This window comes from Apodemus sylvaticus, chromosome 5, assembly GCF_947179515.1.
Source record: "Apodemus sylvaticus chromosome 5, mApoSyl1.1, whole genome shotgun sequence".
NCBI lineage: Eukaryota > Metazoa > Chordata > Mammalia > Rodentia > Muridae > Apodemus > Apodemus sylvaticus.
The window spans coordinates 103,788,777-103,812,247 of record NC_067476.1 but is presented as its reverse complement, the minus strand read 5'-3'; the positions used below and the strand labels follow the sequence as shown (position 1 = coordinate 103,812,247).

Here is a 23,471-nt window from a genome sequence, read left to right as displayed (position 1 = left end):
AATAGCAGGCTTGTCCAGCATGTAGACAAGGATAAGTATGGGATTTGAATAGCCAATAGCCAAGGAACAACACAAAATTATAAAATTAGTCAAAAGGTTATGAGATTTTTTTTGTTTTGCTAGTCATTGGGTATGGGGGTTGTTGCATGGTTCTTTGATATGAACTTTTTTTTTCTTTCTTCGAGACAGGGTTTCTCTGTGTAGCCCTGGCTGTCCTGGAACTCACTCTGTAGACCAGGCTGGCCTCAAACACAGAAATCCACTTGCCTCTGACTCCCAGAATGCTGGGATTACAGGCATGCGCCACCACCGCCCGACTGATGTGAACTTTTTAATTGATGATGTCACACCACAATGTCAAAGCGTTGGCCATGTCTGAGAATTCCAGACAAAGGGTCCCGTCAGCAATCAGGGCATCACTCATAAGTATCCTAATTGCCTTTATCCATTTATTTCCACTTAAAATGTCAAGCCACATACCTAGGGGTAGAAATACTCAATCTTCTCCATCTGCAGCATTTCACCAAATACAGGACAGCAGACCCTTCTCTGCTTTCTAGGCTCCTTCCCCACCTCTTCCATCCATTGCTCAGAACGTACCTGGAGATAATACTGAAGATTATCTACCAAGAAGGCCATGTGGTTTCTTAGGCGCCACTTGACCGCATCCGTCTGGTTAGATTTGAGGTGCTTGCGCTGCATCTGGAGCGCCCAGCAGTGCTGCAGTTCAGCTTGGACACGGCGCACACTCAGTAAGTACTTAAAAACAACATTGTACCTATGGCAGAAGCAGCACTGAGATGAGCACTGAGACCTTACTCCAACCCACACCGCACGCACACACAACAGACATGGGGATTCCTCTCTCACCTCTCTAGTGAGTGACAAGAATAGTGTATTTATGCAGTAAATTAGATAGCAGAGAAATGAATGAATTTCAGTTGAACAACAAAATAAGCTTCAGTAAGAGCCTGTCACAAGGGAATAAAGTGGATCATGAGAGAGGACATCCAATGTTCTTTTAACCCTTCAGTCAATCAGTCACATCTCAGACACCCCATATACATTACACATGTGCACACAAAAACATTAAATACTAAAAATGTCTTAAATAGTAAGATAATATTAAACATTATAATATTTTATCATATTGAAATAGTAAATACTTTAAATATTAAAATGTTTTTATTAAATATTAAAAGCATTACTTTTGAAGCAATATTAAATATTAAGTAAAGCCCACATCAAACAAGGAGGAGAATGGACTGTGAGTAGCCAAGTTTTGGAGTCTCTGGACAAGGTCTATACATCTTGCCTAGCTGGACTGAGTTCTGAACCTGTTGCAGAATTTTTTCCTTGCATAAGCCTCATCGTTTCTTGCTTCTATGCTCTTCTGTATGTTCTAAACCAGTAGGTGAGCTGGGAAGAACGAGGAGGCTAGAGAGGTGTGCTGAAAGAGATGGTCTTTTCCTTACTCTTAGAACCACAGTGAGAATGGTTTCCTTATCCTTTCTCAGGGTGCAGTGTGCTTTTCTCATCTCCTTCCTGGGAGATCCTGTCCCACCATGCACTGGACAGATGTTCACGCCAAGGGACAAGACTGTGGTCAAAGCACTGCATCATGGTCCACACTGAATCATGGTCTAGCCCCTCATTCCACTGCCCTACCTTGGCTATCTCCCCATGGAGGTAAAAGGATTTTGCTGCTTCCTTTTTAGTAAAACTGATCTGTGAAGAGGGAGGTTCAACTGTGAAAATGTCTCCTTAAGAGAAGTCTTTTGGCAAGTCTGTGGGGGACACTTTCTTGATTAATGTGGTAGGGTCCAGTCCACAGTGCAGTACCATCCTGTGCAGTGGTCCCAAGGAGTATAAAAAACCAAGCTGAATGAGCCATGAACCACAGGCCAGTAAGCAGCACTGCTCCATGATTTCTGCTTCAGTTTCTGCCTCCAGGTTCCTGCTCCCTGCTCTGTCTTTCCTTCCTGATGCTATCTCAAGCTAAAATAAAACCCTTTGTTTCTGGGTATAGTCTTCACCACCACAACAGCAACCTAACTTATACAAGGGTCCCAAGTGCATTAACATCATCACCAGTAAATTATAAAAATCGGGAAAAAGCTCTAAGAACTGATGGGGTTAGTTAAGTGCCAGAACTCAGTATCATACCTGAGTCTTCATATTCCAAAGGCCACAAACTAGACTACAAATAATAAGCCTACAATTGTTTATTTGTCAATTAAAGCATGTCTGGGCTGGGTATTGTGGTACAAGCCTTTAATCTCACTGCTTGGAAAGCAGATGCAGGCAGATCTCTTGAGTTTGAGGCCTGCCTGGTCTACATGAGTTCCATGAAAGCTGTATGTAGACCTCTCTCAATGCCTAGCACCCATACTAGGTGCCTCACAATTGCATACAACTCCAGTTCTGGTCTCCACGGGCACTAGCATGCACATGTGCAGACACATACCCACATAAAAAAAATCTTAAAAAGTGTCATGTGAATGCAGGTGGGCATATGCCATGGCACGCATTTAATATGAAATCAGACTTCCCCTTATACCTTGTTTGAGACAGTGTCTTTTTGCTGTTTGCCTCTGTGTATGCCAAACTGGCTGGCTTGGAAGCTTACTGATACTCTCTCGTCTCTATTTCCTATCTCATAATAGAAATACTAGGATTTCAAAGCATGGTCACACTCAGCTTTCAGATGTATTCAAACTCAGGTCCCCCCTTTGTGAAATGAGCTATTTCTCTAGTCCTAGTCTATTCATTCTAAGTGTATATATGCCTTCCCATTTGATCAAGTCCTTACCAATTCCATATTGTCTTATGGCTGTCACCTCACCAACTAATGTGTATTGCCTTCATCAGAATTGCCTTTGGGAAAATCTGTGGAGCATGTTCTTGATTGATGATTGATGTGGAAGGGCCCAGCCACTGTGGGTGATACCACACCTGGACATATGGATCGGGGGTGTGTAAGAAAGCAAACTGAGGAGCAAGCTAGTAAGAAGCATTCCTCTGGTTTCTGCCTCTGCTCCTACTTGAATTCCTATACTGAGTGCCCTCAATGAAGGACTGCTGTCCAGACATATATACCAAATAAGCTCTTCCCTCCCAAGTTGCTTTTTTTCAGTTGCTTTTTTACAGCAAGAGAAAACAAACTAGACTCCTGTCTAGCTCCTAAAGACAGGCTGAGTCTGCAACCTCCAGCATACTAGTGTAGAGACAGCCGGATGCCTGGCTGGCTGCTATCAGTCCTACTCCTGTTCGCTTACTTTTTCCCTTGGATGTAACAGGGGTAATATTTATTTGGGAGAAACTCAAAAATACTCACTTTTCCAAGACAGCTGGGGTGAAGAGAATGTGCAGTGGCCATTGTACTTTGTAGGAAAGTCCTAGAGCAGCCCAGCCGGAAGACGGAGCTTCCCGGGGGGATGTTTCCCGAGAAGGCACTTCTCTTGGCTGGGTGGCATCTGCTACATAAAGAAATATGATAATAATTTGTTAACTAGAACCAGAGAAAGAAGGTGAATTACACACATAAAATGAGACTTCAGTGGTACTGAAAAGCAGCATTGCGAAGCAATAAAGGTAGAGGGGAGGAAACTTCTGCGAGGGCTTTTCCTGAGAAGTGTTTTAGAGAAAAATCACATCTCAAAAACAACCTTGGACAGAGTGCCTCAACCTTTCTGGAATTACATTTGTGCCTGTACAAAATTAGAGTATTAGATTAGGTGATTTCTACGGTTTAAAATATGCAGTTTCTGAGGAGGGATAATAAAGACCAGAAGATGCAGAGAGGAAGCAATCAGAGAACAGCAAACCTTTGTGATCCTTTCCATGATACTCAATCGTCAAGTGCAACAGAGGGAGAAGGTTGTCATCATCTAGCAACACCTTGTGTGCTGATTGTTGAAAGGCCACATTCACATCTACAATAAAGCACATGAAAGCAACAGCACAGTTCAGGGGATCTGTGGCTTCTGCCTGACAGCATTAAGTCCTCTTCCTTGATAACAATCCTGAGAGAACCGTTCCTGCTCAGTACAGGTCCTACAGTGTCAGCGGGGCTGGTAACACTCAGTTCCTGGGGACACAGCATATCAAATGGGTTTTGATAGCTGACTTTTTTAAACTACATTTGGCTGCTTTGTTTATAGACTTGATTTAAACAATCCAGGCCCTCCATTTTCCCTCCCATTTTGTCTTGGCTTAGATCCTTATTATGTTATTCTCTTCTTGTGCTTGGATGGGGTGGTCATTAAACTGCCCAAGGGGAAGACACTTGCTGAAAGAGACATATCCTAAGCCTGACTTCTTCACTGTTGATCTGACTAGATTTCTTTAATACACTTGTAGAGACCAGGCTGGGCTGTTACTGATGTCTTGGTGAGTCATCAGGGTAAGAAGAAAAGTCTTAACAGTACTGAAGTCTTTCACTTTAGTTGTTCTGAGACCCATTTATATCCCAAGCATAAGGGAGCTTTAGATATACCTGCAAATTATTTCTAACTAGGCTTTCTGAGGTTAGGGCTCTGTTATTTACAAAATAAAAATAGGTTTGTAGGGTTGGAGCATGGGTAGTTAGGAACCTTGGCTTTGGGTACAGAGATGGCTCAGTGGTTAAGAGCACTGGCTGCTTTTTTCAGACAACTGGAGGACCTACATGGCAGCTCACAACTCTCTGAAACTCCAGTCTCAGAGGACCCAGTGACCTCTTCTGGCCTTGTGTGGAACTGCACACACATACATTCATTCAAGCAAGTATACACACAAAAATTTTAAAAAAACAAAACAAAACAAAATAAAAAGCCTTGGTTGCTCCAGCATCTATCTAGGCAGTTCACAAATGCTTGTGACTCAACTCCTCCCTCTTCTGGCCTCTGCAGGCAAACAGGCAACACACACACTGCAACTTGAGCAGACTACTCTCAGGACCATAGGAAAATTACCATGCTCTGTTACTGCAGTGGGTGGTGTTTTCAACATGTGTTGAGCTGTGTCAATGAAGGCTTGGAACAGCTCTCCTCGTCCCAGAAGGTAAAAGTCTTTAATGATCTGAGGAAAGAATTTCAATGTAAAATTCAGTAAGTCAGAGCCTGGAGGCCCTCACCACCCCAAAGGAATCAGACAGAGAGAGGCTGATACTAGCAGTCTGATGAATACAGTTGTGACATTTTAAAGAGACATACAGAACAGCCTCTCAAAGCAGGAAGACTCTGTGTTTGATGGTATTTATATCACAACAGAAGAAAGTAAGCTCAAATCTTTAATACAAAAAGTTTGTAGTGTAAAATATATTTCCCTCACTTGAATAAGAATAAATGAATCTACTATGGTCCAGAATCATTTCAGGGTTTAAAGAGTATCAGTTATTACCTTAAGCTGACCCAGTAAATCTGACTCTTCCACCATTAGCTTCCAGAGGTGCTGTGATGAGATTAAAAAAACACAGAAGTCCATTACAATGAACCCAAATTCAGGTAATCCTAGGAATGAACAGATAGACAGAAACAAAACCTATGCAGGATAAAAATATCCTGAAATTAATGGTAATAGTTGCATATACAACTCTGTGAAATTAAAAACCACTGGATTGAATACAATTTTTAAATGGCTACAAAGTTGAATACGTATGTGAACTTTTTCTCAATTAGCTTTTGAAAAAGCATAACTGTAGCCAAGCATAGTAGCTCATGCCTTAAATTCCAGCAGCTGGGAAGCAGAGGTAGGAGGATCTCTGCTGAGTTCAAGGTCAGCCTAATCTCTATAGTGAGTTCCAAAACAGGAGGAGTCTCTATATAAGGAGACCCTTATGGAGAAAGTACAAGTGTAACTTACATTAAAGTTAATAGAAAAAAACATCTGGGTACCTGGAGATGCGTAGATAAGTTGTATGATCTTTTTTTTTTTTTTTTTAAACACGTATGGGTGTTATACCTGCATGCCTATCTGTGCACCACATGCCTGCTTGGTACCCTCAGAGGCCAGATGAGGCTGCCAGATTCCCTGGAACTGGGGTTCCAAATGGTTGTGAGCCACCTTGTAGGTGCTGGGAATCAATCCCAGGTCCACTGGGAGAACAGCCACTGCTCTTAACTGATAAGCCATCTCTCCAGTCCTTTTTAAAAAGGAAAAGAAAAAAAAGGATTGCTGCATATGCAAGGCTAGTCTGGAGCTGGTGGCCATCTTCCTGCTGTGCTATAGTTTCCCAGTGCTACACTGATGGGTGTGCACCAGAAAGTATGGATTTTCTTTTTCCTTTGTCTAAGTCATGAACTAATGGAGAATTCTGGCCAATGCTTCTCTGCACCTCCAGGTACCCAGATGTTACATTTACATATAATTTTTTTTTTAATGTATAAGTTAGTATAGTTTAAATTAAGGGGGAATAGCTGGTTCTAACTAGTTTATCAATCTTAATAAAAGCCTAAAAAGACTAAATAATGAGAAAAACTGGGCTGGTGAGATGGCTCAGTGATAAAAATCTTGCTAAGCAAGCATAAGGACCTGAGTTCAGATCTCCAGCATCGATGTCAAGGCTGAGTGCAGTGGCTCATGCCTAAAACCCAACGCTGGGAGACAGTGAGACAGGCAGGCTGGGGCTCACTGTCAGCCAGGCTCGTCTAAACTGTGAGCTCTTGGATCAGAAAGATCTGTCCTAACAAATAAGGTAAAGAGTGAAAACAGAAGATACCTGAAATAAATCTCCAGTGGGTGTGCATAGGCAGGTGCGGTCGCAAACACACACACACACACACACACACACACACACACACACACACACACACACCCTTGTATCTTAAGTACACACACCACACACAAATAATTTATTTACATTGTGTTTTTCTAGACAGGGTTTCTCTGTGTGACCCTGGCTGTTGTCCTGTAGACCAAGCTGGCCTCAAACTCAGAGATCCACTTGCCTCTGCCTCCCTAATGCTACAACTGACAGGCCATGAAATAATTTTTAAAAGATAAAATTTAAGTAAACAAAACAAAACATTTATAGATAAGCAAGTATTTTAAAAAATTAAATCTACCTAAAATAGTCAAGTTCCAAAGCTATAGAGTTATCAAAATTATTACAAGAAGAAACTTTATGGTTATTTAATTTGAAAACATACTCAACCAGTAAAGTTTTTCTTCCTAAGAAAGCCTTTATCACTTTTCAGGGTAAGTTCAATTTTTCAGTAACAATTACTGTTTTTAACAAAAAGAAAAGGAACAAAAGCAGCTCTCTAGCCCATTTTATAAGGCTTATGTTAAAACTACCCAAGAGGGGCTCAGTGGTTAAGAGCACTGACTGCCCTTCCTCCGAAGGTTCTGAGTACAAATCCCAGCACCCACATGGTGGCTCACAACCATCTGTAATGAGGTCTCACGCCCTCTTCTGGAGTGTCGGAAGACAGCTACAGTGTACTCACATATAATAATGAATACATCTTTAAAACAAGAACAAGAACAACAACAACAACAAAAACCTACCCAAGAATAAGACAGAGACAATCGTCTTTCTTAACTAATGCAGACAGATATAAAAACTTTATGACAGAGAAATGGATCCAAGGCAAGAATGCTCTCCTTCTATCACAAGGGGCAACTGGTAAAACTGACATCACTTAGGATAAAAACATGATTAACTAGGAAGAGAATACTTTAATAAAGTAAACTTCCTTCTAGAAGTCAACAGTAAATGTCATAGTAATGCAGGAATTCTCTGCATTTCTAAGAGTCAGGAAACCAAAGATGTCCAATATTACCTCTGCTGTTTGATACAATTTATACAAACAAAGCCCATCTGTCTATTTTATCAATACAGATCCTAGAACAATGTATGGGGGCGTATTAAACAGTAGAAGCAACGTTGTAAAACACTCAATATTTTCAGGTGATGTCATCTTTAGTACATATAAAAATTTATAGTATCAAACCCCAGAATTAAGTTAGTTACCCTGGGATTAGAGAGATGGTTCAGTGGTTAAGAGCATTGACTGCTCTTCCACAGGTCCTGAGTTCAATTCCCAGCAACCACATGGTGGCTCACAGCCATCTGTAATGGGGATCAGATGTCCTCTTCTGGTGTGTCTGAAGACAGCTACAGTGTACTCGTATACATAAAATAAATAAACCTTTAAAAAAAAGTTAGTGGGCTGGTGAGATGGCTCAGCGGTTAAGAACACTGACTGTTCTTCCTAAGGTCCTGAGTTCAAATCTCAGCAACCACATGGTGGCTCACAACCATCTGTAATGAGATCTGACGCCCTCTTCTGGTGTGTCTGAAGACAGCTACAGTGTACTTACATATAATAAATAAATAAATCTTAAAAAAAAAAAAAGTTAGTTACACAGAGTTAAGGGGAATGTGTAAGATTAGCCAGCAATAAGCTAGCATTACTATGTTTCCACATAAATAATAAACAACTTTAAACCCAAGAGTTTTTCTCTTACATATCCAAAATCTTAAAACCTTATTGTCAAAGTAGTGGCTATTATACAGAAAAACAAATAAATCATAAGCTTATACCTTGAAGTTCTCAATGAACATACCAATCAATATAAGCGCCCTCCACTCAAGAAGTATCAGTACCTAGAATTGCTACTCATCCCTCCCCACTTGTCTCAAGGGAAAGGGTCATTCTGTGTGCTTGGCTTTCCTTCTAAGATTAGTGTGTACAAGTGAAATACATGGTCAATACTAAAACACACACAGACCTGCAACCCACACAGACATGGGCACAGACACACAGACACAAAGCTTTTACTCACCCAAATTCATGAGTGTTAGAAATTAAATTGGGACTTCCCCTTTAATCCACCGATTAAAACACAACAGTGGAAGGGTTAGGTCCATTTCTACCTGAGAAACAGACGTTCTTTTACTTATTTATTTTCATGTGTGAGGGTGTTTGCCTAAATGATTGTCTGTATCAATATGTCTTGCCTAGTGCCTTTGGAAGTCAGAAGAGGGCACTGGATGTCCTGGAACTGGAGTTACAGATGGTTGAAAGCCACTATGTGGGTCCTGGGAATTGAACCGACGCTGAATCCAGTGCTCTTAACTCTCCAGCCCCATCCACCCCCCTCCTTCTCTCTTCTCTCTCTCTCTCTCTTCTTCTTGTGCTTTAGTGCCCTACAAAGTCCTTTCTTCCGGCACAATATAAGATAGAGACAGACCTCAGCCACAGTGCTCCGAATCCGATCTACCACCTGCTCAAAGTCCACCAGGCTGAAGAGTGGCTGCTGCTTGAGCCGGTGCAGCTCAGCAGCAAAAGTGTCCTCTTGGTTTTTCAAGATGGACCCTGTGGAGTATGGCGACAAGATCATCAGTCAGGAGTCAGGGCAGACAGGGTAGAGGGGGCCACGGTGGCCCAGGCAAATCTATCAGAGCTGTTTTGCTGCATCAGTTCATCACTGTCATCAGCCACTCTAACCCAGCATGCCAGTGCTGCAGATGAAGAGCCTCTGAGGATGTGACCGACAGAATAAGGGGACTCTTACCTTTCCTTGTCAGGTTCACATTTTGATTCTCAAACATCTGGACAGATTCTCCAACAAAGAGGATTTTTTCAGCAACTCTCACTGGAATGTAGGATGGTAAAATCTCCACCCTCAGGGAAAACTGCTTCAGAGATGGGGCCAGCATGTTCTCTTCCTCAATTAGGCGCTAGTAAGAAAATAACCCGTTAGTGAAGTATGATAACAGGTTTAAACTCCCAACCCATGATCTGTATTACTGGTAAGCAGGATGTAAATCTCAAGTTGTACAGTTATTAAATCACCAGCACTGGAAATCCATTTTCATGGATAATACTGGCATGGTAGAAAGCACTGAGTTCTTATTTTTTAATTGACCTTTGTGTTTGTTAGTATGGCACATGTGTGCTGTCCTCATGTCTTCCCTGAGACCAGGTCTCCTTGTTGTTCTGCTGTGTATGTCAAGCTAGCTAGCCTTCAGGCTTCCTGAGGTCCTCCTGTTTCTGCCTCCCATCTCTCTTCAGGAGCACTGAGATTACAGATGTTCACAGCATATAGCATCTGGTTTTCACATGGGTTATTGGAATTTGAACCCAGGTCCGCACACTTACACAAGCACTTTAACCAATGGAATTTATCCCTCAGCCTAGCACTGAGTTTTTAAATATAAAACTCATCACTAAATTTGTAATGTGGAAAGGAGAAACAAGGCTTTCAAAATCATTTGCTATTTTGTAGTCTTTTAATTAAGATAACCCCAGTGTTGCTAACTAACACTCGTGCAAGGCAGCCAGGCTGTAATGAGCCAAGGCAGGCAGGCGAGTCGGCTGCAGGGTGTTCCTGACAGGCAGCTGCCCTGGGCTTCCTGCTGTGGTCTCACCAGGTCCTGCAGCTCTCTCAGTTGTTTTCCTGTCAGGCCTCCAATACCCAGATCCTCCTCATCCTCTTCCAGTTGTGCACTGATATTACCAGAAGATGGACCCTGTTTGATGAAGAACTCTTCATGCTGGTCCAAAAGCAGTCCATGCAGCATCCAGGCTGAGAGCTGTTTATACATGACTCCATGGCATACAGCCAGGATTCTGAGGAGAGAAGGAAGCAAGAGCTTTACAAGTCTACTTAGAATACTGAGACTCACCACGGCCACAGATCATGTTTGAAATTTTGATAGGACAGACAGAAACTTAATAGTTTAGTGAGTGAGTCGTGGGAGAAACAAGATAAAGATAACTGTGACAATTTAATTGCTTAGACAGACAGACTGATTAAACTTTCATACATTAGTACAGACTTAAGTCCAACCTGTACTATCTATTTGATTAAACTGAGGAAATATTTTTTAGGAAAAATAATCTTGTTCTTTGTGTAAATTCTAAAACTAATGAGTCTTATGAAAGTAGATATAATGGAGTCACTTTTTGGTGAACACAGTCTTGAATTTATTCTTCTTGTAACTGCACAGGGAAAAAGATTCAATATCTGAATACCAGGTGGACAAAAAACCAGATCTGTCAATAAAATGCAGAAATCAAAATAAAATAAAATACAGGAAAGTAGTTGGGAAATGGATATCAAGATGGTCTTGAAGAGTGGCCAGACTGCATATTCGTTATGAAGAGATACAGATATCTTTGCAACAGAGAAGCCTGAAAGATACTATGTTATCAACTCCACAGATGCCTCATGGGATAAACTATCTGAAACAATGCCATACATGTAGTCTTTTTGCTAAAAACGTCTAATCTGAATCTAATCAGGGAGAAGGAATCAGAAAAGTTTAAATTATGTGCATCCAACAGACAAGTGTTAAGAGTTCCTGAGTGTTGTTGTCAGAGACAATGAGAATGACAAAAGGGAAGTGAGCCGTCTCACAGTTCTAAAGGTTCACTTTTATTTTATGTATATGTGTGCTTTTGTGTGTGTGTCACCTGAATATAGGTGTCTGTGAAAGAGAAGATGACTAATCCTACTAGAGCTGCAGTCACAGACAGTTGTGAGTCGCCATGTGGATGCTGAGAAGTGAACAGTGCCCTGTGAACAGCAGTAACTGCCTCTAACCACCCAGCCATTTCTTCTGCTCCAGGGCGCTGTTTCAAACTGAAGGAGACTTTAAAAAAGCTCAGGAACATGAGGGCTCATGCCTGTAATTCCAGCAACTGAAGGCTGAAGCAGGAGGATCACTATGAGTTCAAGGAGGGCCTAGGCTATTGAATGAGACTCTGAATAAAAAACTAAACACACACACGCACGCACGCACGCACGCACGCGCATCAAGAAAACGAGAAGAGGTGGAATAGAGAGACAGACTTAAAAAGACATAACTAAATGCAACATAAGAAAATGTAGTAGGGGGGCTAGAGAAATGGCTGAGTGGTTAAGAGCACTGACTGCTCTTCTGAAGATCCTGAGTTCAAATCCCAGCAACCACATAGTGGCTCACAATCATCCCTAATGAGATCTGATGCCCTCTTCTGGTGCGTCTGAGGATAGCTACAGTGTACTTATTTATAATAGTAAATAAATCTTTAGGCCTGAGCGAGCAGGGACTGAGTGAGCAAGGTTAACTGGAGCAAGCAGAGGTCCTAAAGTCAGTTCCCAGCAACCACATGAAGGCTCACAACCATCTGTACAGCTATACATAAAATAAATAAATCTTAAAAAAAAAAGAAAGAAAGAAAATGTAATAGATTCTGGATTGTGAAAAACAGAACAGCTATCCTGGACTTTTGGGGAACAAATGGAGAAATTTCAAAATATTCTAAATATCATATTAAGTTTTTGGTGACTAATATGGTATTGAGTTTATATTTAAAAAAGAACGACTCGCTTCAAAACAGATAAAAGCTAACTATTTAGGAGTTAAGTTAGAATATCTGTAGCTACTTTCTAATGTCCCAACAACAAAATTGGAAGATGTGTACATATTTCACATTCATATAGGAGAAAAAATTAGGCAAAATGTTAACAAATGGTAAAATTAAGGGATAATTAAGTGCTTTATATTTCTTTGTAGGATTGATATTTTTCAAAATGGGGGGAGAGAAATAGAGCTTTAGGCTACTATTTAAAATATACAAACTCAAAGGAAATTCATTATTAAAAACAAAAAATTAAATAGCACTCTGGCCAGGGAAGCAGGGAAGCTAACCCCTCCCTTTGCTCTTCCAAATCCAATGCCCCAGTCTCATGCCCACTCTGTAACAGAACACCTGCATCAGCTCCCACTGCCCTCTGTCCCCATCTCGTGGAGTTGACGACTTCCTCCCTCCACTTACTTTATCCCAGCCCAGCTCTAGCAGGCACTCCCTTAGGCACTGACTAGGAAGCAAGTAGGCTAACTCCAGATGTTTACTCCCCCTTCTCTCCTCCATATCCAATCCCCCAGTCTCACCTCCAGATCTGTCGCAGACCTCCTGTTGTGGACGCTCCTCACTCTTTGCCTTCATTCCTAGGGGACTAGGCAGATCCTGGAGAACCCCTCTGTCCCTTCCCTAGCCAATTCCCTCTCCTAAGTTGCCAGGAACCATTCTCACATAGATCTCAAAACCCCCTGCTCTCAGCCATTTCTAGCCTGCTTTCTCTAGGCTGCTTTTAGAAGGAAATGTACTAGTTTAAAGATTAGCCAAGTAAGCTAGATGGTTTGAACATGCAGAGCTCACCCGAGTGGGCTTGAACAAACGAAGCTCACCTGTGGTTAGGTTACCATAGCAACTCCTTTCCACTTCACCTCCTCATGATCAATTTATAGTGTCAAGTTCCTACAGCAATTGCCAATTCTTCCCTGAGATGCTGAGAGACAATTCTGAGAAACTGTTCCTGAGAAATGATGCTAGCCCCCCAGAGATGGTTCCCTGAATATAATGACTTTCCCCCTTCACTCCTCCCCACATCTTGCTTGCTTGCCTTTATAATGCCTTGTGTAAAAAATAAAATTGTACAGCTTGATCAGAATACTGTCTTGCTATCCGTCTCTTGTCTCTTGCCTCTTGCCTTTCCCGGGACCCTGTTGGCTGTCCTGCAGGTCAGGACACTAAGTGTCAGCTCCCAGTATGGAGAAACACATCTTAGTGGAACCCCTAGTGGCCACAACTATCAGGATCCCAGAAGCATTTTCTACCAGGCAACACACAGTCACCACACTCTTAAGAACCAGAGAAGAAGCAGAAACCAAAAAACAAAACACCCACTCAACAAAGACAGGAACATATATATATCAGTACTTAGAATTAGAATCTTTCCAAACCCGGATGCCTAGATGCCAGTATGAAAATATGGTAACAGCCAGGACAGTATGTCTTCACTAGAGCCTAACTACCCACAGCAGGCCCTGAGTGTTGCGGCATAGACAAATCACGGGGAAAAAAACGTTCCAATGGCCTTTATGACTATGACTGAAGTCACTACAGAGGAAATGAGGAAATCCCTTAAAGAAATCTATGGAAACACACATGAACAGTGGAAGGAAATTAATAAAACCATGCAAGACATGAAAATGGAAATAGAATAAATAAAGAAAATAAAAACTGAAGGAAAACTGGAAATGAAAAATTTAGGAACTCGGACAGGAACCTCAGAGGCAAGCCTCACCAACAGAATACAAGAGATAGAAGAAAGAATCTCAGGGATGGAAGACAAGATAGAAGGAAAAAATTCCTTGGTCAAAGATAATGTTAATCTGAAAAACTCCTGGCACAAAACAACCAGTAATCTGGGACATGATGAAAAGACCAAATCTAAATATAATATAAACAGAGGAAGGAGAAGAAAGCAAAGTCAAAGGTATAGACAGAATTTTCAACAACATCATAGAGGAAAATTTCTCTAAGCTAAAGAAGGAGATGCCTATCAAGTACAGGAAGTGCACAGAACACAAGAGATTGGACCAGAAAAGAAAGTCCACCCAGCACATAATAACCAAAACACTAAACCTACAGAGCAAAGAAAGAAAAGGGAAAAAAAGCAAGTAACATATAAAGGCAGACCCATTAGAATAACACCTGACTTCTCAAAGGAGACTTGAAAAGCCAGAAAGGCCTGGGCAGATGTGCTATGGATTCTAAGGGACCACAGATGCCAGACTACTACACCCAGCAAAACTTTCAATTACCATTGATGGATAAAATCAGACATTCCATAATAAAACCAAATTTAAGCAATATCTATTTACAAATTCTGCTTTATAGAAGGTACTAGGAGGAAAACTCCAAACTAAAGAGGTCAACTATACCCAAGAAAACACAAGGAATGAATAATTCCAGACAGCAAATCAAAAAAGGAGAAATACCCTCACCACCACCACCACCACCACCACCACCACCACCACCACCATCAAAATAACCAGAATCAACAAACACTGCTCACCTTATCATCAAGAACAGACATTACTTACCTAAGGGTAAAACGATGGAAAAAGCTATTTCAAAGCAAATGAACTTAAGAAGCATGCTAGTGTAGCCATTTTAATATCTGACAAAATAGACTTTAAACCAAAACTAATCAGAAGAGACAGGGAGTACACTAAATACTCATCAAAGGAAAATTCCAAGGAGACAATTCTTAACATCCATGCGTCAAACAAAAGGAACACCCAAGTTCATAAAAGAAACATGGCTACAGCTTAAATCACATACCAACCTTCACACACTAAGTGGTAAACTTCAATATCCCACTCTCTCCAACAGACAGGTCATCCAGACAAAAATGAAATAGAAAAATACTGGAGCTAACTGATAATATAAACCAAACAGACTTAACAGATATTTACAGTACATTTCACCCAATCACAAAAGAATATACCTTCTTCTCAGTGCGCATAGAACTTTCTCCAAACCTGACCAGATACTTGGATACAAAGCAAATCTCAAGAGTTACAAGAAAATTTAAATACCACTATATATACTATCTGACTAGATTAAAACTGGATATCAATAATAACAGAAACCTTTCAGACTCATAGAAACTAAACACTAAATGAAAAATGGGCCAAACATAAATTAAGAAACAAGACTTTCTAGAATTGAATGAAAAGGAATACACAACATATCAAAACTTATAAAATAAAATGAAGGTTATTCTAAGTGTCAAGTTCATAGCACTAAGTGCCTATGTAAAAAAACTGGAGAGATGGGGTTGGTGAGATGGCTCAGCAGCTCAGAGCACTGAACTCAGAGGTCCTGAATTCAATTCCCAGCAACCAACCACATGGCAGCTCTTGACCATCTATAAAGGGTTCTGATGCCCTCTTCTGGCATGCAGGTGTACCTGCAGATGGGGCACTCACATTAAAAAATATAAACAAATAAATAAAGTGAGTTATTTGTCATTTATTTAAAACAAAAAAGAAAAAAATTGGAGAGATCTCATAGTAGTAGCTTATCAGCACACTTGAAGGCTCTAGAACAAAATGAACTCACATTCAAAAGAAGTAGCAAAAAAATAATTAGACTTCAGGATGAAATCAGTGAAGAATTCATGTCAATACTCCTCAAATAATTCCACAAAATAGAAACAGAAAGAACACTGCCCAATTTGTTTTATGGGGCCCGTTACCTGATACCCAAACCACATAAAGACCCATCAAAGAAAGAATTACACATCAATTTCAGTTATGAACATAAAAACAAAACCTCTCTATAATATACTTGCAAACAGAATCTAAGAACACATTAAGAAGATGATCCACCTGATATGACCTGAAAATAAACTACAACAGGTAAAGTCGCTTGACTCCCTCCTCTATTCCCAATAGTTATGGAAGCCAGGACTTACTTTTCTAATGCACTTCGAACTGGAGGCAACCCCCCACAGCTATGTTTGTAAACTGTTTCCAGGATTTGACAGCCATGAATCTGTGAAAAATATAGCCTTATCAATCTAGGTTACATAAACTTTAATTCTACATCAACCAAGAAAGCACAGTCCAGTAGAGAAAGTTAATATACTCCCCCACAAGATTTCTATACAGTCAGTTTGTAAAGATATACAGACTCCTCTGCCCTCAATCAGTGTTACCTGTTGTCTCAGGTTTCTAAAACTGTGACAGACACCAGGATTAAAGACAATTTGTTTGGGAAAGGGTTATTTCAGTTTATAGTTCATAGGTCACCATGAAGGCAAGTAGGGGCAAGAGCTCAAGGCAGTGACTGAAGCAAAGGCCATAGAGAAATGTGGCTTACTGTGCCCCACCCCCACCTCCATGGCTGGCTTAGCCTGCCTTATTATCCAAGACCACTTGCCCAGGGGTGGCACTGCCTGCAATGACTTGGGCCTCCCATATCAATTATTAATCAAGAAAATGCACTATAGATTTGCCCACAGGTAATCAAATGAAGGTGTTTTCTCAATTGAGGTTCCTTTTCTCAAATGTCTCTAGTTTATCAAGTTGGTAAAATTTTTTTTAAATAAATGCAAATTTTTGGGGTAAAGCTCAGTCATCTATGGTTTAACAAGCATTCCAGGTGCTTGTTAATACACTCTAATATACACATTGGTTTGAGAGTCAGTTCATTGAAGAAACCAGTCGTGGGGAATTGGCATTTCAAAGCCAAGGTTTAAGTCAGACTCCTTAGATGGTATGAGCCCTGCCCCTCACTGGAAGTCTCTGGGCCCTCCTGGCTTTTCTTACAAGTCACTTTGAGGCATAATATGTCTATCCTACATTTAAATGCCTATCTTAAGTGTATTATTTAAGCACGTTTAGTAAATTTACAGTACTATACAACCATCACTGTGATACAAGTTTACAATATTCCATCACTCTAAAAGCAATACCCTTAGGTAAGCCTATTTGCAATTGGTCCCCATTCTCCCCCTCAGCCCATGGTCTCAAGAACCTCAGTTTTTAACTGGCGCTCTAGCACACTGGTTCCTCTCTCACTACCTGGCTAGGTAGGAAGGGTCACTCATCTAAGTCCCTCTTTGTTCCCCTTCATCCTGTAGCCAATGGAAGCTGAAAGTCAACTGAGATACGCAGCTAGGCACTGAATTCTGTGCACTCACTGCTAACTCCACTCCTGCGAAGATTCCTCCCACTTCAAGTTCAATAGAGTGGTTAGGAGCACAGTCTTTGAGTTACTTGTAACTTTGAGTTACAAGTCTTTGGATCTTGTGTTTACCTTGTTCTCTAAGACCCTGAACCTATGTAACTGTGTATGTTAAGCCCTTAGCCAGTGCAACCACAGAGCAGTAACTATTATACTTTAATGAGGACAGTCATTTCTGAAGCACTTTCCTACTGGCTTTGCTAGCAGAGTCAATGGAGGAGAGCTTTACACTTACACACTCACTGAAAAAGTAAAGCAGCTACAGTGTAAGTCAACTGGTTAGTACACTACAAATAACAACCTAAGGCACAGATAGGATGGCCAGAAAACATGGAGAACTGAGCTGAGCCTGATTAATTTGTCTCCTTAGTCCAATAATGGGTCAACAGAAGAATTCCTATGGTATAGAATACCTAAGGATTTTCCTCATAAAATTTTTTTTTGTTTTGTTTTGTTTTTTTTGGATTTGTTTTTTTTTTTGGGACAGGGTTTCTCTGTGTAGCCCTGGCTGTCCTGGAACTCACTCTGTGAACCAGGCTGGCCTCGAACTCAGAAATTCGCCGGCCTCTGCCTCCCAGAGTGCTGGGATTACAGGCGTGCGCCACCACTGCCCGGCTTTCCTCATAGATATTAACTCCACTCTAAAAAGACAGTCATCTGATGCGAGGGACTTAACTGTGCAATGTGTGATGAAACTTATAACCATGGGTGTCACACATGAATATAACAAGCTGGGTTTGCCCAGTGATTCTTAACTCTCAGGAAAACATCTTCTTTCTTTCTAAGTGGGTTTCTTATCCATATTCAAAGCCAGTGGTTCTTAACCCCTTAGTACAACCTGCTTTCACCACCAAACACCCAAAGTATTTTCTCTAAACTCGGCCACATTCTTAGGTAGATCTACACACTCTACTTTTTCAATCACAAGGTGTTTAAAGAAAAGCATAATGTCTTATTCTTGCATGTCTGACATTTTATATTAACTGTAGAGAGAGAATGCTAAACAAGTAAATAAAAAATATTAAAAGTTATGTCTTCCAAAAAAGACTGTAAAGCAGCAATGGTGATCAGATTTTCTTTCAAGTTTATCATAACAAAGTTCTCACCTTTTGGCTTTTAATTTGTTCCACTACAACCATCACAGAGGGAAACAGGAGCTGGAACTGCAAAGCAGAGAAAACTCAAGGTATGAATTAAATACAGTATTGAAAAAAGATTAACTCAAGATTAAAAGTACACAGCTTAATCCTAGCACTTGGGAGGCAGAGGTAGACAGATCTCTGAATTTGAGGCCAGCCTGGTCTACAGAGTGTTCCAGGACAGCCAGGGTTAAACCCTATCTCAAAAAACAAACAACAAACAAAAAGACAAAAATAAAAATGTGTTGGGGGAAGAAAAGTAACACTTTTGTTTCGAGATCCAATACCACAGAATAGTCAAGTTGAGCATCCTAAGTCAATCTGATTTGTACATTGAGTACATTTGAGTCTTGTGTCCCTGCCACTATCCATGTCAACAGGACAATATTCACATCACATTAAGGGCTAATTAATCATGGAACTCCTTTTGTTGTTCAATTTTGTTTTCTTTTAGGCTGGCCCAGAACTCACTGGAGAAAACTTATTAACCCCTTCTTCCTGAGTACCAGTATGACAGGCAGATGCCACATATATCTCATCTACCAAAGCACAGCTAATAAAATTCAGAAAATATATTTATTTGTCTCTGAACTTAGGTTAAAAAGTTAATATAGTGCCACATATTGGGATTATTTAAAAACAGCAACAGAATGCAAAGCATTTTAGCATTACAAGGCATACCTGATCTAAGGAGTAATTGACATGTGATATGGAGAGATGGGGGTCAGCCAGGAACTGCAATGAAAGCACACTTATCAGAATCCTACACATATCACTTGAATTAATTTGTTCTACATAAACCAGGAAAGAATGCGACACAGTGAGCTCAGTGTCTGCTCTACGCTCTGAAGAACTGATAAATGACAGAGTTACTGTCCAGATGACAAGTCCACTCAGGACCCACTTCGGAAACTGTACCCTCTAGCCACACTGGAAATAGCTTACTCTTAATTAGCTGACCTTGTCAAAGGCCACTTCCAAGTCAAGAACACGGTCTAATCTGCATCCCCTAAGGATGTCGGTTTCTATATTACCTCCTCACCTCTTGTTCCAAATCAAGCAGTGCTTGGCGATAAGGCTGCAAAACTGAATCCAGTCCTGTGCAGAAGGCTCTCAGGTAGATCCCATGTAGTCCACCTTGGCCCTGCTGGGATAGATGGTGATCCTGCAAATAGACAAAGGGCAACTTCTCAGCTCAGAACCAGAAACCCAAAAAGATACTGTCTTTTCCTAGTAGTAGTAAAAAAAATTTTTTTAATAAATAATTCATATCAAAGCAGTATTTTAGCAAGATAAAGAGGAAAAATGACTGAAAATAAAGTGTATGCTGGGGTCTCAGTAAAGTGCTGACATGACCTCTCCATAGCCATAGTATGGTTAAGAGAAAGGTTTTGTTGTAGGATTTTGTTCCTAGTATCTGTTGTGTGACAAGATTTTTCCTGAATACAACACACACACACACACACACACCCTTCCTCTAGTCACTAGATGGGGCACCATGACAGACCTGGTGTGAACCAATCAGTTTTATTTGGGTTATTTACAGGAATATGAGTGGAGGGTTACTTGCCAAACTCCAGTCTACCATGGCTAGGGTGACAGATCACAAATCTGAGAACCTGAAGCACACTGCATAGCCTACAGGCAGCTCAAAAGGTTGGAGTATCCTGTCCAGACAGCTCAGTTGGTCTGAGTCTCTTCTAAGCTGGTTTCTGCTTCTTTTGGGCTGCTTCAGAGCGAGGGGTCTGGTTTTAGGAACTTCCTGAAGCTATTCTAAGTTGACTTTCTGTCTTCAGGTGCTTCTCCTAATGGTAATTCTCATACCACTGGTAATTCTAGTCCTGGGGAATACAATTCTGGCCTGGGCAGGTACAAGACATGCACACGGTGCACATATGTGCAGCAAGCAGAACTCATACCCATGAAATTATAAAAGTCTTAAAAATATTAAGACTCTCATTGAAGCTGGGCAGTGGTGGCGCACACCTGTAATCCCAGCACTTGGAAGGCAGAGGCAGGCGGATTTCTGAGTTCCGAGGCCAGCCTGGTTTACAGAGTGAGTTCCAAGACAGCCAGGACTACACAGAGAAACCCTGTCTCGAAAAACCACACACACACACACACACACACACACACACACACAAAAGACTACTGAGTCACACCTAGAAAAGCCCAGCTACAGAGAAGACTCTCAGTCAAGCCTGGAAAGCAGCAGGGACCAAGCAGACAACCTGCAGGATTCCTGAAAGACACGCCATATTTTATAGAACCCTCGATGAGTCTTTTTTTTTTTTTTTTTTTTTTTGGTTTTTTTTTGAGAGAGGGTTTCTCTGTGTAGCCTGGCTGTCCTGGAACTCACTCCATAGACCAGGCTGGCCTTGAACTCAGAAATCCGCCTGCCTTGCCTCCTGAGTGCTGGGATTACAGGCGTGCGCCACTACTGCCTGGCGACTCAGTAGTCTTTATTATTTATTCTTTGGAGGGAGGAGCCTAGTGAATCTGGTCAATTTCATATAAAACTTCTCATATAGTTTTATATGAGGAAGTAATGATCAACAGTTAGCTAGAGGCTATGATGAAGGTTGAGATCTGAGTAACCAGGCTCAGAGCACAGAAGTACAGAATTCAGCACCAGATGTGTTACAGAAGCTTGAGTTCCGAGGTTAGAAAACACAGTGCAGTCAGACAGAAGATGCTACAAAAAATCCCAGAAGGATCCTGACATTCCTAAAGAGAAATGTTCAGATTGGACATGGGACCAGACTGGTTTACAAGCAGCCGGTTTTCTCTTGTTCTTATGGCATTACAGAAAACCTGGAATGAGTCTTCATTTATCACTCATTAACACAAAAATGTTGTTACCGTTATTTATTTAAAAAAAAAAGCACCATTAGGGCTTTCTTTAGAACTTGAGAAGTAGGAATTCTCATTACACAAAATCTGTGTAAGAACATGAGTAGAGAGCTTTGTTTTTACCCAAGAAAATCTAATCAGAGATCTTGCTTTCCCTTGAGCATTGCAGTGATTCATAAACTCAGGAATATTCCAGAAATTTCTGGCTTACTTTACCAGTGAGTTCACTGAGAGCACGCTTGCCCTGTGGAGGCCCATATCCAGAGAACAGAATCCCACCTGTTGCTGCACATGGCCTGTGTACTGTTCAATGAACTCAGTGAATCGGATGTAGTCTGTGCCAAGCCGGCAGAGTCGATTCAGGACACTAGTCTCACTGGGGTGAAGAAATGGAAAATCCTGGGAAACCTGCAAGAAGAGGGACAGTCATAAAGAAAGCTGATGCCTGCTGGGCATCAGTTAAGGTTCTTCGGGGCTTAAAATGCTTTATGTTCTCTCTAGTTCCTTTCCTTAAGGTGCCCGTGGCTTTGCTTGGCTTTCATTTTCATTGTTACTGGGTTGGTAATTCTGATTAACAAGGTATTAAATATATATGTGTGCCTTTTATTACTGATGACATTTCTACACAGTTATCATCAAATCTGAACACTTGTTGACAGAGTTTTATAAAATTTCTAGGTTTAAGATCAGTGAAATGGTTCAGAAGGTCAGTCATTTGCTACACAAACCTGAAGATCTGAGTTAAATCCCTGAAGCCTACATAAAAGTAGAGAGAAGTGACTCCACAAGGTTGACCTCTTCATACACTGTGTCATGTATGCCCACACTCATACATGTATATATATATACACATACTCACTCTAGTTTTTTAAAAATTTCAGTTTAGGCTTAATCACCTTGAAAAAGCAAACTCCACCTTGAAGTTACTGATACCATTTTACACAACACACTTAGATATACTTGTTGTAGTTGTCATTCTTTTCACTGCCTTTCTCTGTCCTCTGTTCCCTTCTTTTCTTTCTTTCTTTTCTGATAAAGGGTTCCACATTGAAGCCCAGGCTGGAACTTGAATCACGGCAATAATCCTGCCTGAGCTTTCCAAAAGCTGGGATTACAGGAACAAACATTACACCAAGCTCCAATTCAGTCTATTAAACTCAGTGTTGCCAATTTAGTTTTAGCAAAATATTGAGTATCGTGCTACATCTGGGCTTCTCCTCACCTGGTACAGAAATTTCTGAAGGAGGGAAACACCATACAAATTCATTTTTTTCATCCAACACAATGTACTTATTGTGTCTTGAGCTCTTTGTGTATATTCCCACTACTTTCAAAATTCAATTTGAATCAATGCAAGCGTGAATATTCAGGCGTGCTCTATCCCTCCCTCTTTTCCCCTCTCAAATAACAAACTATCGTCTAATTCAGTTTAACAAATTTATGTGCAGTGAAAAGAAGTATGGTTCTAGCCACTCCTAAAGGTTCCCTAGCAGGAGTCGCGGGACCGCAGGACCTCCAAAGCCTGAGCTACATAGGGTTGGCCCTCGGTTTCTCCTGGCTCGCGGGCGCCGGTCAACCGGAGCTCCCCGGGTCCCGCCCCTTCGTTGCGGTTCGGCTGCATCCGCCGCGCTGCAGCTCCCGGTCTCTGACCCCTTCCATACCTGCAGGCCACTCCGCTTGTTCCAGGTGAAAATAGACCCTGGGTACCCACTCAGGGCCAAGAGCAGTTCGTGAATCATTTCTCGGGCGGCCCGGGAGTCCCTAGACCTACCACCTTCTCTTTTAGCGCCTCTACGGGCGCCCACTGACACCCAGCGGAATCTCTGGCCCCGAATCCCCCCAGTCCACCCGGGAAGAGGAGATTCCACAGAGCGGCGCGCCGCGTCCCGGAAGTGCGCGCGGCGGAGGCGCCCACCAGCTCGCTCCCGCCGCGGAGCTTCGTAGAGGCGCTGGTGCC

At 41.4% G+C, this 23,471-nt stretch overlaps 1 protein-coding gene across 3 annotated transcripts in view; it reads right to left on the bottom strand.

The window, feature by feature from the left end:
• Tubgcp4 (tubulin gamma complex associated protein 4) overlaps window positions 1–23,471 on the bottom strand; it is a 27,245-nt gene extending 3,774 nt beyond the window's left edge. The window contains exons 1-14 of one of the 3 annotated variants that reach the window (XM_052183371.1): window positions 23,176–23,471; window positions 21,794–21,922; window positions 19,704–19,826; window positions 19,343–19,396; window positions 18,629–18,685; window positions 16,249–16,328; window positions 10,361–10,562; window positions 9,505–9,670; window positions 9,181–9,305; window positions 5,383–5,433; window positions 4,956–5,061; window positions 3,828–3,935; window positions 3,338–3,479; window positions 601–778 (exon numbers count right to left, since the gene is read on the bottom strand). In XM_052183371.1, the coding sequence (XP_052039331.1) occupies window positions 601–778; window positions 3,338–3,479; window positions 3,828–3,935; window positions 4,956–5,061; window positions 5,383–5,433; window positions 9,181–9,305; window positions 9,505–9,670; window positions 10,361–10,562; window positions 16,249–16,328; window positions 18,629–18,685; window positions 19,343–19,396; window positions 19,704–19,826; window positions 21,794–21,922; window positions 23,176–23,253 (1,599 nt within the window). In that variant the 5' untranslated portion in view covers window positions 23,254–23,471. The remainder of the gene's footprint in view (window positions 1–600; window positions 779–3,337; window positions 3,480–3,827; window positions 3,936–4,955; window positions 5,062–5,382; window positions 5,434–9,180; window positions 9,306–9,504; window positions 9,671–10,360; window positions 10,563–16,248; window positions 16,329–18,628; window positions 18,686–19,342; window positions 19,397–19,703; window positions 19,827–21,793; window positions 21,923–23,175) is intronic. The other 2 variants (XM_052183369.1, XM_052183370.1) reach the window with 2 other exon arrangements.